Genomic DNA, 16,566 nt, shown 5'->3' with positions numbered 1-16,566 from the left:
AAGTGCTTGTTAACAGCGCTTATTATAAACAACTGCCGCACAGATCGGCACGGCGCAGCATCATAACGCAACCCCCTTGACCGACACAGCATTGGACTGACAGTGGGCCGCAAAAATATATTGAAAAATAAACAGCACCGCTGCAAGCAGTATACATGAGACAACAGTTTTGTTTATAAGTAGATTCGCTGCACAAATGCATTACACACGCACACTATTCAGCCTCTCTCCTCAACTGATTCCTGAGCTCACTTCTGAGATGGAAACACCGCAGAGACATTTTAAAACAGCATGGGGGCATGTGATCTGTTTTGTTTGGCGTGACACCTGCAATGCATTGATTTTCAATGAACAATTCTGGTTTCGTCTGACATCTAAGATGCTCCTCTGTCAATCGTAGGGTTGTCACCTCCAAGGTATATTCAATAAAAATGGACATATCGTGGGAAGAAGCGTCTTTCACAATACATGAAGAGGAAATAACTTGAGTGGTGTATTATTATTATACAAGTGACAAAAAAACCCCAGGAGTTTTCATGTCCTGGGACGACTGTTAGAATTTGGCAGACAGCTACCTCAATAAGAGGGCGATCCTGTGAAGATCTGGATGTTTCAATCCACCGCGGCACTCTCAGAGGACTGAATACGAAAAAGTGGAACTCTGCGAGGGACCCAGCACGGAGCGCTTGCACGGAAGTGGAATGCAAGGAGCACAGATCTGACAAATGACGAGAGCTGATGATGAATGGCCTTGGTTTGTGGCCAGGGTTTTTTTTTCATTCAATTCGTTTGAACGGCAAGGATAGGAATTTGGAAATAGACACTGACTGGGGATGGATGGGTGGGCGGAGTGGGGAATGGAATGGCAGTCAAGGTAGCATCGGCTCTCAGACAGCGCCCAAAGCCCAAGCGCCCGCGTTGAGCGCGGGTGGCAGCACCACAGCGGCTCGAGGCACCTGCCATTCGTGCCACGACATTTTCAGCAATGCCCCAAACGGCGACGGCGTTGGCTCCAAGCGCCGTGGCTTCAAGGCTGCAGGCATTGCCCCCCCCCCTCCCCGCCCCCCCCCGTCGCCCGCGCGTCACGATCAAACGTTGTCACGTTCACGGCGCCCCGTGTGGCCGTCACACTCGGCACCTCCGATTAGCGCACGGTCGGCTACGTGTGGCCCAAAGCGAAGTGCAGCATACGCACGCAACGCAGGCCCCCTCCGTGCTACCGCGCTCAGGATGGGCACCCGGCCCTGATGACAACGAGTTTGGCATGGACGGTTGGTGGCGCTCGGCAGAAGCTCATGGGTTGCGCCATGAATTGAAAGCTCAAACTGAGATCCTTACAGAGCGAAACATCTCACAATTCTATTGACACCGTCAAAAAGCAATTATCGTCAACGGAATTATGAGTCTATTGCCTTCACTATATCCCACACTTGCGATGCAAGCAAGTTACGCATCTTGTCCGTCACGTCATGTTTGTCGCCGGGAGTTGGGTCCCCAAAAAACGTTTTGTGGTTCTGGCTCCCGGGAACCACCACTGAGCACAGGGTGACGTAGGGCAACATTCCTCATCGCCCGGTCCGACAGAATGACAAATCTGCACCTCACGCAGATCAACATCCACTTTAGTCATCGCAGCCAGGGGCTTGAAACGTATCAGGATTTGATTGTTGCGCATACAAGAATGATTCTGAAGTGATTGTCCACACCTGTCTGGGGGTTTTTCGGCCGACTTGTCAAATTAAGGAGTTCAGGCTGCTTCTGCGATTCATCATAATGTCACAATCATAACAGTATTGAAAATAACGTTCTTATAAAAGACATTGAACGGTGACTTTCCTATTATCCATGACAATGGTGTAAGGGTGCTTTGACAACATACCCTTGGATATCTGTCAATAAAATATTCATAATAGGATGAATCTGCCACTGCTGCTGGGCCATTCATTTTATCCGTAAAGACCGTGGATGATGTGATGAATACGTCTCTCCTGTGAGGTCCACTTCCTAATGACCCATTCATTGATAAGTGTCCATAATGGGAAAAATTTGCTGTCACTTCTGGGTTACTTATCTTATCCATGGATACATTTGGAAAATATTGCAGTGTTTGAATAAGCGTGGATATCAAGGCTAATCAAGGTGTAGGGTTTTCTGCAGATCAATTGATAATATGAAGAGCAGTTATGTATGTATGGAGAACTTAATTCGCACCGTACGTCGCTATGCTATACTCTCTCAAACGTTATTTCCAACGTTTTCACCACGGAAAGGCATGTTGGGCAGCCTTAAAAATGAAAGATATGATATGATTCACCATCAAAGAGGACTCATCAGCCCGATCATACCCTCTTCCACTGCATCAAACTGATCGGCTCTACACTGAAGGTTGGTCATTACACAGACAAAGTTGACACATTTACTGTCTATGGTGTTCTATAATAAGGGAGCGTTAATTACATTGCCCGCTAGGCTGTTTTCAGTCCATACGCCTAAATGTGCCGCTGTCAACACAGTCACGTACGTGATAATTGTCCGGTGTTGCCCGAACGCATGTTTCTCAGCCTCCTGACGAATAGACCCCCCCCCCCCCCTGCCATAGTTAAAATGTCTCAGAATAACTCGCGCAACGAATTTACCCACCGTAGTGTGATCGCGCAGCAGCTCCCTTATGTTTGGCCTCTACCACGCACGTTCACAATGCTTCGAGTACATCTGAACTAACGGGCGCAATAGCCTGTGAGTGTTCTCCGCCATCCTGTTCACTCAAGGCACTCTGCTTGGTGCATTAACGTGCGGTCAGGCGTCTTATATAACGAATGCATTTGTATGCGGAGGGTCTGATTATGAAGGTGCATTTTTCCTAAACACTCTCACCCTTTAATGGGATTTTAATTTTGACAGCCAAGCTCTGGCAATTATCATTTTGCGCAAATGCCCCGTTTTAATTGCCACGTGATAAAATTATTTGACCATTACCCGTCCCCACCGTGAAAATTAAGCTTCGTATTAAGCAGTTTTCAATTGATAAATGTTGCATTGCATCGATGGAGAACATAGGCACGTGTCAAGCATAATATCAGCAGTTCAAATCTTAAACTCTAGCCGCTGTAAAAAAAAAATACCATATAAATCCGCAGCCCTTCAAATCGTTACAGCACTACTGGCGAAAGGGTCTGATTGAGACGGAGCTCTTATAGAGCTCCTCCAGAGAGTGGCTTGGCCTACTCTTCCATGCTGGCCCGGCATCTTGGAACAAGAGTGAATACCCACATTCTTTCTCACCACAGGCGACCAACGTAGCGATCGACTAACTATGGCGTACCCGTTCATGGTGAAGCTTTGCCCATTGTTTCAACTGCAGCACCAGGATTTCGAATCGGCGACCTCTTGGGTGTCATTCCGGTGCGCTGACCACGGCAGCATCCCCCAATTGCGTGAGACTGCCACGCGATAAGGCACGGGGGTCTTAAAAGTGGGTTCATTCAACACACGTGCCTGCTGAGAAAATAAAAAATACCCTTGTTTTCACAGAAGCACTGCTATTCCTTGAGACCGCTTGAAGCAGTCAGTGCATCCAGCGTTGTTGCACTGTGCCAAATGCCACCTGCGTGCAGGTGTTCCGCGGTCAGACCACTCGTGCCCATTATTTTACTCCGAACTGAACCGTCGGTGAAAGTCCTGGTGTCCGGCCCCCAGGTTGAGCTTATAAAAAAAGATAAGTTTTTAATTAAAAATTGATTATCTGCCACTGCTTTCCGGGTGGGCGTAAGGCGCGTGGCGTATTTGTGGCTTCTCGCAAAGCCAGAAGAAATGAGCTCCTTCAGATTCTCCATCCCAGAGGGGAGCGCGAGAAAAAAATGTTTCACCCGCCCACCTCCGGCGAATAACATCGTACAAGCACATTTTTTGTTTCGCTCCACATCGGGGTTGCAGAACCACAGGGCCAAATGCCCGACAACTCACTTACCATTAAACAGGGCACGCTTCAAATTTGTTGTTGTTGTTTTTTAGCTACAGTCGGTACACCTCGTGACATCATACTAATAAGATAATCAGAATCGTTAGCTATATTTAATTACGTCACCTCTTTAAACTGGCCTTTACCCCCTAGTTCTAACTGTTTACCCTGGTCCTGTTTATTAGTTCCTGCTTTCTATACATGACACATTTGGATCTATTGATAAAATGCGCCTTACAAATGTAAATGATCATTATACTCATCACAATATGTAACAAAAACACATCCGATAACAAAATAACACTTGACCAAAAAAATGTGAAAGTTGTGGAGTGGTTTTTGGAGTGAAAATCCCTAATCATTCTGCAACAACATGTTCTCAGCGACATCAAGTGGTCTCACGTGCAGGGCGGAAAGTCAAATAGGCAGTCCTACACGATGACGCTCGACCACATTACAACAGAGAATGCTTTGTTTTTCAATTAAATATTTTGTGAGCACATCGCCTGAAACTGAAATCCAGGCCGCCCCCCCCCCCCCACCCTCTGACATAAATCCGCATGGCTTTTTTTATATTTGGAGGTATCTCAAAGAACAAGTGTTCAAGGAGAGAGCTACCCTGCGAAAAACCCTGAACAGAAGCAAGCCATGAGTGTTGTCAGTCAATTCGACGGTGATCGGAGTATTGGGATCCTTGGATGGCATTCACCTTACAAATGTAAATTATTATTATATTATCTGTTGACTCACGTGTTGGATACGCCTGTGTGTATGCCCCTTGCACTATCATCAATGCACCAAGTGATCACATTGAGCAAACCTGGCACTGAACCTACTTGGGGGTGAGAGGAGGGTGGGAGAAAGAACACGTTTAAGTGCGCTCGATGTAATGGTAAAGGTGTCAGAATGATAGCTGTTGTGCTTTAACATTTATAGAATTTGAAATGGTGGTAAATTGACCGAAGAACCCCCTTACTTCGTCAAAAATAAATAAATATAAACGTGTATTTTATCCAGATCCCATTAGCCACATGGCCTTCTGGTAGTGCATAATTTCAGTAGCGTTCATCTTCGTGGTTCTTTCGGTAAAGTCACGTAGAATGGAAGTAAAATAATAAAAATAACATGTTTTATGTTTTATTATATTTCATTTCATTATGTTTTATTTATTTTTTTCCATTCAAGGTGACTTTACCAAAAGAACCAAGAAGAAGAATCCTTGCAGTCACGAAAGCTTTAAATCGAAATTCAGCAGCGTTGATTAAATGCACATCAACGATGGACTGGTTTCAACATTCAGTCTATCATCAGCAGTCAGGCTTGCTTAAACCAAATTCCAGATGTTTCAAGGCCAACACCATCTCTGTTAGATATGGGCCCAACAAGCTTAATCTGATCATTTGACTGCTGGATTTAACAACACACGCACACACGTGTGTTTGCTCACAAGCAGCAGCAAGGCACAATTGCCATTATGTCTTGCATGCATGTCATGTGATCACTCCATTGTACACACCGTACACTGCTGACGTCACACATGCGATGCAGCGGTGACATGGGACGCATGCAAGGCATGATGGGAGCCGTGTGCCTTCTTGCCGTTTGCTAGCAGCACACCTTTCCGTGTTGCTCAATCTATTTGTTTCCAGCCGACACGCATTCTCCTCTCGTGAGCATGGCCTTTCTCATCGTTTGCAGGAAGTGGTTGGATTTTTAAACAAAACGCGACTGCTCCTCTCTGAAGCTGGATGAAATTCGAAATACGCATCCCAAACAACCAGACCCCTTAATTACAATCAGTCTCATAATACCCTAACATGCACACCTTTACCATTATATACACCTAGCGATTAACGTGTAATTTGTTGTTGTTGTTGAAGATTACATGACTCTAATAATACAAACAGGGAATAATTACGTTAACAGAGTTCTAAGGCAGCGCTGGTTGTGACACATGAGGTGCGGAAACAATAGTTTAAAATTTAGTCTTTAGTTATATCTTTAGAAGGAGCTAAACAGTATTTTACACCGTAATTATTGCAATTAAATAGAAGCATGATAATCATAATTGTGTTCCGAGCAGTATCAAACAGAGCAATGTAATTATCCTTAAAGGAGAAGCTTGCTTATTCCTAATTCCATTGTTTATTTATTTGAAAAGTTAACAATCAAATTCAGTCTGTCCTTTGCAAGCGTAAAAAAAAAAATTCCCTACACATTTTTAAGAACGTTAATAACTGATATTTGGCAAACGAATATGACTGAAAACCTAACTTTAAAAGGGCCTTCATAGTACGCTAATTTTTAAGATGCCAAATCGAAGTTTGAATTTCATCCAAACACCGTCTCTGACCAAAAATCACACTACACGCACGGAACTCATTACATCCCAGAAGCTAAGCAGCTACGAGCCTGTTAAGCACTTTGATTTGATATAACCGGTGGACGGATGTTGCCTAACAGGGACCTCGTCAGTAATGCTGTCCGTCCAGATGCCTGACTTTGACCTCGCAAGGCGCCAGTGGGTTCAGTTGAACCGCTTACGGTGTGACCGGGGGGCGGTGTGTGCCGCTTCGGAACATCGATGGGGCGTACTTATCAGTGAGGGCCCCGCTATGTGAATGCGGGGAGCCAGGAGACCGTGGCGCGCAATGCGATGTCCATCAGGGGTGGCTGTGAAGTCCGTCAGAGGTGGCGTGCCGGGCGCACCGATTGTTGTTGCCCTGAATGTGCTGGAGGAGGAAGAGGCTGTCGCGTGGCTCTGTGGCTACCGTGGGCTGACGTCCACTCACAGACATATATAACATTGACGTACATATGTAGGAATTTAATTTGTTATTTGTCTTGTATGTCTGGTTCTCTTACTGTGTAAAAGTCAAAGGCATTCGCAAAAAAGTACTTTGATGGGTCACCACGAGGGCTGTGCAGGTGGTAAAGGCATGGGGCTAAGAGGTGGCCATGGCGTGGCTAAATTGACTGTCCAACCCCTTCAATGCATGGTGAGTTTTTTTTCCCCGGGTTCTCCGGTTTTCTCTGACACAAAGCCAAAAGCTCATGCATGGCATTTGCGAAACATCCAATTGCAGGACACTCCTCACAAAGAGTCTTGAGACTCATTGGTGAGGCTTTCCTGGGTAAGTAATCATTAATATTATCATCTAAGTGGAAGCTTTTCTAAAAAACACACCTAGGTGTTTAATGATTGCCGGTAGCAGCAACTCATTGCTCCTGTATGTACATGTTGAACTTCTTTCGCACCATACGTAGTCAACGTGCTAATTGGAGGTGCGGGGAAGGACACTAACTGGCATAAGAGTGTCCGGTGATGAAGATGCCATGACAATTGCATGTTTACTGGCACATTCAAGTCAGCACTACTCAAATGACACATTTCTAGCCCCACTGGTATCAAACGCAGGAAATCAGAACCCTCATTTGGTCCAACCCAATTTGAATACAAAAACCCCACGATCTTTGTTCCATTGTGTGTCTGCGTGTGCATGTGAATATGAATGTGTGTATGTATAATTGCAGCCATTGTTTACTCGTGACGAATAAACAATGGCCAATATATGACCTTGCCCTGGGCCTCCCTTCCGTCGGCTCAGCCTTAAATGAGATACCTGGTGCGCCGTATTGGCCTTCATAGGTGCTTTCTAAAATCCCTTGCCCCAACAGTCTGCTAAGGCTATAGGGGGGAAGGGGGATCTTTGTCTTTGTAATTGGATGTGCTCACGTGGGGGAGTGCAAGACTGAGCGTGCAAACCTGGTGACCCGAAGTTAGAATCCCGCTTCCTGATAACATCAGTGGCGTATAACTGATCCGGTCCTGGGCCTTCCCGAGTTCGACTAACCCTTAAATGAATACCTCAGTGGAGAAAAAACAAATATTCTCCACTGGGAAGATGAAGACGCCCGAGCGTGGCGTGGTGTTAGCCCCACCATCGTCACGTGCTCCACGGCCCCCTTAATAAGTACTCGCTAATAGCGCATTCCCCAAAAAGCCTGCATGACTGCAGGGGGACCTTTGTGTGTACTTAAACGAGGACCCATATTTAGCATGGTTATACTTTTATGGTAAGTGCTGTTAGAAGGCACTTATTGCGGCCATCGTGGTTCACAGAGTAGCAGTTAGGTCAGCACTGCCCATATGCCTGGTGTTGGCAAACTGTACAATGTACCTAAAAAAAATTACTAATGCCAATGATTGCCCCACGAAAACCTTGTTGATTCTCAAAATTGGCTGCGTGTGGGTGAGATGCAGGAGTTTCTGGAGAAACCCACGCATCGTTACAATGGATCGACTGGCCCCGTCATGAGAATGTAGAACGTCCTTAACTGACTCAGGGTCACCAATTAACCGGAATGAGCATCATTCCAATGTGTTGACATTCACGTGACGAATAATCTTAGGCCACACGTAACACAATAAACCAAACCAACCAAATCATAACATCCCATTGCCTTTTTTTACATGAAGCACATTCAATGTCAATTAGTTTTTATATATATAATTTGGTGTAATGGTAAGTACACTTGACGAGCAATGTAGAGGTCGCTAGTTCAATGTCCCACCATGGCAGTTGAAATTATGGGCAATTCTCATTCCTATGCCTCTGTTGACACAGCGATATAAATGGATACACCACAGCTCGTCAATCAGCGGGTCACGTGCGATGGGGTAGAGTGTAGTTACTTCCACCTCTTCCAAGACGTCTGGAAGAGTAGACCAAGGTACCTTGTGAGAGGTGCTGTCTAGAACCTCCTCTAGTGGAGGCCCTTCTGCAGCAGCGGGATGAACAAGCAATTACAGTCCTGCACCTTTTAATTTTTAAGCAGTCATGCGCCTGCAGACATATATACCTGAGGGCTTCTGCTCTGCAATCCCACATCGGCCTCTCCAAGGCCATTATAATCAATGGCATTCAGATGACCTGGTCTGTGGTTGTGGCCCAAAGGACGCAAAAAAAAAATCAGTGCGCATCATCCCAATCAACGAATGCATTTTTATTGCCGGGCACTGCAAGAATCCATTTCGGAATGAAGCCACTGTCGTCGTTAATGCCGTAATTACTGTCATTCAAAACCATTAGCACGGTGACGAGCAGACGCCATTTCCTATGCCGAATGCCGCATTTGAGAATTGCAACAAAATGTTTCGCAGAAGTGCCCGGCATTTGCACGGAACAAAATCATCAAAGATGAGATGTAATCGTAGAGACCGAGGCATGCATTTTAGCGCCTCCGATGCAATCGAGAGCGACGGCACAGTTTAACCGAGAAACCCGATATTGCTGCGTTTGCAATCACCCCGAGGATAATTCAGTGGCGCCTTGAATGCAGACACAATGGGATTGCAGGCCCCCCCGCCCGCCCGCCGCACTTGAACAGCACTGATCAGTATTCATCCCCAGTCCCTTGCGCTTATTTGCCCGAAGAGTGCGGTAAAGCGATAGTCATGGCAGACGCGCGCCAGTCCATCCCATCGCACGCGTGGGTTTACTCCCCCCCCCCCCCCTCGTGCCCCCCCCCTCCCCGTGCGTCTTTAACACGCAGACCCCACCTCTCGCCCATGATGTGAAATTAATCAGGGAACCCCCCTCCCCTCCCCTTCCTCCCCCAGTGTGAAGTCGCGGTGGGCAGGTGAGAAACTGTGAGCTGGTTTATCCCAGGATGTTTCTGTTGCGCGTCGTCGCTTTTTAGATGTTTCTCTGTTCATATTTTTGTTTGTTGCGGTTGCACCCGACTCAAGAGCCGCATGGCTCACAGGGCTCTATACCTAATTAATTAAACTTGAATGTAAGCGAAGCCGTCGGCGCAAAAACAAAAAAAATGTTTGTTGAAAGCTGCCGCCCGCGTTTGCATCCTGCACCCTGGGCTGCGCGAACGGTAACGCATTCGCTGCGCTTCATCTCCATGGGTCAAAGCGGAGGGGGGGGGGGGGGGTGGGAGAGCGGTTGGAGAGAGATGTGAGGGAGGCAGGAACGTGCAATTGACTGAACTGCAGCTCTCAAAGAAACGAATTCACAACCGCATCCTCCTCCTCTTCCGCCTCCCCATCGCCCTGCCGTCTGGTCGATTGAGGAAAAGACGAGAGCCCCAGACATCAATCACATTCCTCCAGACGCCCCCCCCCCCCCGCCTCCCGCCCCTGCAACATGAAACATGAACGCGTCTTTTCCTCTGCTCAAACCGGCGTTTGGACGGCGGCGCTCATCTCCGACGGGAACATTCTAAAGCAGGCCGTGGCATTTCCACATCCCTATGGTGGGATCAAGTATTTCCCACGTTGTATGCATACCTTTTATTGCACCGCATGAAGCGAACCGTGCTGATCGCAGGTATGAGGTGAAGGGCAACGAACCATACGCAAAAAGCAGCTCGAAAGAAATTAATATTGAATGTAGACTTCCTTTAAAAGCAATTTGATCATTCCTGTAGAGACGATGGGCTGGTTGTCCTCAACCGAGACTATTAACTCAGGGGGGTAGAGATTCCGTCCTTCTGAGCTTTGTCTGGAAGGCATTCCATCAAGCGTGCTTTCATCATCGTCATCGTCGTCACTTAACTTGTCAAACTCGGGTCTGCTGTCCACAAAACTTTTGTAACCCCCCCCCCCCCCTCTTCCGTTTTGTGATCGATACCGGGCTCGCGTTGAGTTGTAGTAAAAACAATAAAAACAACAACAATAATAATAATAATAAAACTCATGCAAATGGCGCCTTCCCATGCAGTGCATCTTGGGGAGCCCTGCAGCAGGGGACCCCCCCCCAGTGGCAGCTGTCCCTGTGCGGCACAACGTGAACGCAGAACCGGCCTGCATGCGGACATAAGTCTGCCAGTCAGGAGGCGGTGATGCTGTGTGGCTTCCCAATTCAGTAATTTGCGAGTAATTGATCATATTTGGACTATGATGCCTGCGCACGTGACCTACCATTTTACGAAAAGCCCAACGGAGTCTTTTATTATTACTACTGTGAATCAGACGTGTGTGTATGTGTTTAAGGTGGGGAGTGGTAGTGCAGAGGTTAGTGCGCTGCGCTATGAACCTGGAGACCCCAGGTCGATTCCTGCTCATGGCCAACACCAGTGACGATTATCTGAATCGGTTCTGGGCCTCCCTTGGGTCGACCCAGCCTCAAATGAGTACCTGGTGCAGTGTGTGAACATCGCCACTAGGGGGACAAAGGCGGCCGGGCGTGGTGCGAGAACCACTCACTCCCTCGTGTGCCGTGTCGGCCTTCATAGGTGCTCGCTAACAAGCACTTGCAGCAAATATTTTAAAGGCTATATGGGGGATCTTTGCTATGGTTAAAACACCTGCAAGTAATAACCAGGGCGGCCGCCAAGCTCCGCTAAACCTTTGCGAAGAGTGGCAAAGACGCGGAATGCATCTCGGCTCCGTCACCGTTTCCTCGCGAGCGGCCAGCATCGCAATAAGGCAAAGGACGATTCGAGACGCGGGCAACACCCAAACGGAGAGCAGGGGCGGCAGTAAGTAGAAGAAACCCTTACGTTGTAGAGAATGTCGGTCCAGCCCTCCATGGTGATGCACTGGAAGACGGTGAGAACTGCATACAGGATGTTGTCAAACTGAGTGATGCCGTAGTTGGGGCCTTCCCAGTGGCCCCGGCACACCGTGTCGTTGGGACACACAAAGCCTGAGGAATCGTTCAGACACGGCTTCTCATTCTTCGGGTCCGGTTCGTCTGCGAGGAAACACGGGGATAAGGAAAAAGTATCCGATTATCCGCAACCCCCGATTATCTGTAACTCCTATTACCCGCGGATCCACGGGGATGTAGATAGAGGCGTCCACAAAAAATCCTGTTGTATGTGGCCTTATGCGTCTTATTATCCACAATTATTCACAGTGTTCGCTCATACTTTGTGAGATAGCTTCCGAATATCACGCGCCAATTATTTTCGCCGACGAAAGGAATTGCATGGCGAATTAATCCCACTCTTCGCAGCCACTGCCCAGGTAGCCCAGCCCTTTCCCAATACCATTAGTCAAGACTCTTAGGCAGCCTGAAACTGGCCAGGTTGTGAATAAGCTTTATTGGACATGGAGGATTTTTAATGTTTAAGCGGTGGTGCATAAGCAAGGGGGCTGTGCCATGGCTGCTTGAAGTTGCTGGCGTTTCACTCACTTGTCTTCGAATCAAAGCAGGTGTTGTGCAGCTTCCCCATGTAAAACTCCAGCCCGATAATGGCAAAGATGAGAATGGCGAAGAACAGCAGAAGACTGATCTGTAATAGCGGGATCATGGCCTTCATGATGGATTTTAACACAACCTGAAGACCTGAAACACACACAGACACGCACACAAGGGTGCACATCAAGTTTATTTTGCCTAACGAGGTGCGAACTCAAGTGAGGAGGATAAGTCTAATTTGCAACGGCGGTCTGGGTATTGAACGGAAGAAATTAGAAAGTCGGGAAGTTTACCAATGAGAAGGAATAATTCAGTCCACCTCGCTCGTTAGGGCAGGAAATCAGCGAGAAGCTGGCAGGCAACCAGAAACTGACGCTTACTACAATTGCACCCCAGTACAGGCGGGGGTGGTGAATACTCGCTCGAGGAAATCCTCATCGAGTCATTTGCGGAAGAACAAAAATAGACGTATTCCGAAAATTTGTGCCATGATGCCAGCACCTAGTGGCCTATTTTTTTTGCAAACGACCTCACCGAATCTTTAAATTTGCGTTACGTATTCAATAGGGTATTTTTTTTGTTACAGGCACACATTTTCCCAAAATGCGACCTGGCCAGCGTCAATAAAAGGGAAAAAAAGAAGCGCAATTTTTTTGTTATGAAGCTGTAATGGATGAGAGTCGCCACGCGTCTTGAATTTAGCAAGCTTAGAATAACTAGGGGGAAAGCGGACAATTGGAGGGTAATTCCAAAGGAGATGCCGACAGAGAAGTTGTTTGCGACCTGCAGTGTGGACGGTCTGTCGCGGTGAATGTGGTGGGCTTGGAAACCCTTACTTGGAATTCCTGAGACCAGCTTGAGAGGCCGGAGGACTCGCACGGCCCTCAGTGTCCGCAGGTCGTAGTACATCCCCACCTTCGCCATGATCCTACAAAGCACAGTGCGGACGGTTGGGGCGACACATTCAGGTTAATAACACGGTGGGACTCTTTGTCTGGTAGGATGGGGATGGTTTAGTTAAAATTTTTGAATGTTTTTTTTGTGATTTGTTTGAGCCGTTCTTGTACTCTGCACTCCCGTTGTGTGTTTGCATTGTTTGGCGTTCTAAAGTTCTTACCCGCCCCTACTGGACATCTGTTACAATGTGCTTTGTCGCTCATCAGTTTCCTCCAGTATAAATAAATATTCTGATTCTGTGTAGTGTGGCTGTAAAAACTAAACTATTTAAACTAAACTATTTTTATTTTACCAGGTAAGGCCCACTGAGCTATGTAGCTCTTTTTCAGAAGTGGCTTATAATGCGAACATTTACAGCAGTCAAATACTTTTAAATGCACATTTCTAAACGTGGAGGGAAAAACCAGAGGGTCCGGAGAAAAATCCACGCACACACGGGGGGGGGGGGGGGTGGGGGGGACGTGCAAGCTCCAAATATTCAGGCGTCAGGGCCGTGATTGAACCCACGACCAGGCGAGGTGGTTAACAACTCCCACTCCCCCTCGCCAGCCGGTGATTGTTTTATTTTATTGTATTTCACCACGAGCCCCGGTACAGAGCACAGACCGTGGCGTGGGGAGGGGGGCACAGATACTCCACGGGAAGAAGTCCCAGAAGTCTGTGCTCCTGGGTTCAGAGCAGTGATTCTTACACCTTTACAGCAAACCATGCACCCCTTTTCTTCTCAATCGTATACATTTTTTTTACAATAATGTTCATAAATACATAGGTTGGATGAAACAAAGTAGTTCTACTTGCGTGTTTTCGATTATTAACTTGTGTTTTCGATTATTTACCTTATATATAAGAAAAAAAAATGTGACCACGTCTTGCACCCCCAGAAAGGGCATCTTCGCACCCCCAGGGAGTGCGTGCACCCCAGGTTAAGAACCAGCGGGTTAGAGGATGGCGGGGGTGGATTGGGCTCACTGCCTAGGTGGACTGCGAGTGGGGGCAATTTACTTTCATATGGGGAGGGGAAGATAGGGGAGGAAGAACTTAAGTGAGAGGGTATGAGGGACAGGGAGAAGGGGGGAGTGCACTTAACAAACTGTGAAATAAAAATAACTTGCACGCGCCTAGTGAAATTACCAACCAGATGAAGTCCCGCAGAGCGGTAATTAACTCCTGTCCATCCCCGCCAAATGGTGAATGTTATTCATGACGCTTGATAAGCCCGGGGAAGACTCACTGAGTTTCAAGACTTAAGCAAGGAGGGTCTTATCACGTGTTCCCACTACATTCGCTCATGAAAGCACTGATAAACGCTGTTTCTCGCTAAACATAATTCGATGGGTGTACGATGGGCTTCGGAGTCGATATCAATTGAACAATCAATGCATTACGAATCGACCTGTGCTCGTAAAAGCCACCCAGATATTTCTCCTGTTAGTTTTTTTATCCACTTATGGATTAATGTATTTAAACGAAACTTGCTTTGTGTGACACTGCTCTAACCTCGAGGTGACTCTGATGTGTTACAAATGTTTTGCAATATACAAGGTCAAGGCGCAGCCCTAAAATTGCTTGCTCATGTGACTGCTGGCAGAAGGGTTTGCACTTGGCCTACTCTTCCATGCTTGCCAGGTGTCTTGATTGCCACAAATGATCCATATCTCGTCATCATGCGAACTCTGGTCATCCACGCAGCGGCTTTTGGTAGGCCTTCTGCGACAGCCTGGAACGCTCTTCCTCGAGGTATTAGGAAGCAATTGGAGCTATGCACTTTAAAATCTACATTGAAAACTAATTTCTTTAGAACCTCATTTTTGTGTTTAATGTTGTTACGCTTTCCCCGCACCACAGATTATCACGGTTGGCTACGTACGGTGCTAAAGAAGTTAAACATACCTCGATACATCTTGAAAGAGGTGTAAGTAGTCACATTTTACCCCACCACACACGACGAACGGTGGTGTACACATTTATACGCCTGGGCGGACAGGAGACGGATCCAGCAACTTGTGGTTTCCAAGTCAAGTGTGCTGCCCGTTATACCGTGGTGACTTCCATAAATGGAATGTACCTGTAACTAAATAATAACTCTCGTGGAACGTTGTTGGCAATACACATAAACAAATATTCTTCCGATAGATCAACATGCATTGGCGTTCAGTTTTGTCAACTGCCTTAGGGAACGATTAAATCCCCGAAGTAACGCGCGCGGGAAAAAAAAAAATCCCTGAAAATTGTGAATGGGGGGGGCGCTTTAACCGTGGCTGTTGCATAGAGACGTGAGCCCAGCAGCCTGATCTGATCCTCACTCAAGGCTAAAGTCATTGGCAAGTGTTATCTGCACCGGTAATGCCCGACCCCCCCCCCCCCCCCCTAGCCTCTCCACCACCCCAACTTCGTGAAACCTTGCCTGACCCGCATAGCGCAGTACGGTCAAACAAACCCCGTGGCCAAAATAGACGTGGGGAGGCACTGATTCAGCTTCGAATAGAGAAAATGGCCGTAAATAATTTGCATTGTAATTCAGCGACTACGATGGGTGTATGCGAATTAAGGATGCGATGACTTTAAACATCATCTACGCGAGGCCAGATTTTACTCTCATTTCGATCGCGCGCACATCCAATGCGCCGATGTCAGGAATGCAAATGTATCTAACACAGCTCTAGCGTCAGTAGCTGGCACCTTGTCTTCTGCGGTGTCGTCAGCTCCATTCGCGCAGATGCAACAACGGCATGTTATCGGGGTACAATTTTTTCCGTCGAGTGCAGAGTATAATCAATGTCCATGTCGCTTGGCTCTCCGCGTGCCTCGTGAGCGTAACGATCCATTCCAGGTCGACCAATCGGATGCATCGGCGCGCACATCGCCGGGGCGTGCTCATACGCAGAATCAACAAGCCACCCCGCGTCGAGCGCTTGCGAGCAAATCGGGTTCGCTTCAACGCGGACTTGAAGTCGCCGATCACGCGAGAGTCAAAAGCTGGCCGGGAGCCCACAGACAAATATCATCTGCATCACTTAACGGAGACCGAATCCAGGAGATGCAAATGTGTTTTTTTTTCTCTCTCTCTCTCTTCTTTTGCCGACGCTACTTCCAGCGTCACCCGTACGGGAAGAGGAAGCCACCTGCACATTTGCCCGCATGCAAAACCTTCGCAAAACCCACCCACCCCCAGTTTGCGGTGTGGCACCTGCCCAGGCGCTTACGGTGCAACGTTCGTTACCTAGGGGCCGTCCATAAATGACGTCACGCGATTTTGGACGATTTTTTGACTCCCCCCCCCCCATCGTCACACGGCGTCACAAAAAGTCAGACCCCCCCCCTCAAATATGACGTCACAAAGCTCTGCCCCCCCCCCCAAAAAAAAATGCTTCAAATCGCTTTAAACTATTGTTGTCATTGTAGTGCGTATTTAACGTGGCGCTGCACTCTGATGTTGTAGGAGAAAACATTTATTAAAAAAGTAAATTTAATTAAGTAGAACGTGTTGTCTAT

The 16,566-nt window shown here is 47.4% G+C and overlaps 1 protein-coding gene across 12 annotated transcripts in view; it reads right to left on the bottom strand.

Moving 5' to 3' along the window:
- Positions 1–16,566, bottom strand: part of LOC103091713 (voltage-dependent P/Q-type calcium channel subunit alpha-1A) — a 187,684-nt gene that overhangs the window by 108,144 nt on the left and 62,974 nt on the right. For all 12 annotated transcript variants that reach the window (XR_012947186.1, XR_012947188.1, XR_012947187.1 and 9 more), the window contains exons 6-8: positions 12,954–13,045; positions 12,112–12,264; positions 11,474–11,667 (exon numbers count right to left, since the gene is read on the bottom strand). Coding sequence is in view for 9 of the 12 variants with exons in the window: in XM_076074845.1 (XP_075930960.1) it covers positions 11,474–11,667; positions 12,112–12,264; positions 12,954–13,045 (439 nt within the window). In the remaining 3 variants the exon portion in view is untranslated. The remainder of the gene's footprint in view (positions 1–11,473; positions 11,668–12,111; positions 12,265–12,953; positions 13,046–16,566) is intronic.

The sequence above is a fragment of the Petromyzon marinus genome, chromosome 50 (genome assembly GCF_048934315.1).
Source record: "Petromyzon marinus isolate PM22_M1 ecotype Great Lakes invasive population chromosome 50, UKy_Petmar_22M1.pri1.0, whole genome shotgun sequence".
Classification (NCBI taxonomy): Eukaryota; Metazoa; Chordata; class Hyperoartia; order Petromyzontiformes; family Petromyzontidae; genus Petromyzon; species Petromyzon marinus.
This window is presented reverse-complemented; position numbering and strand designations above follow the sequence as displayed.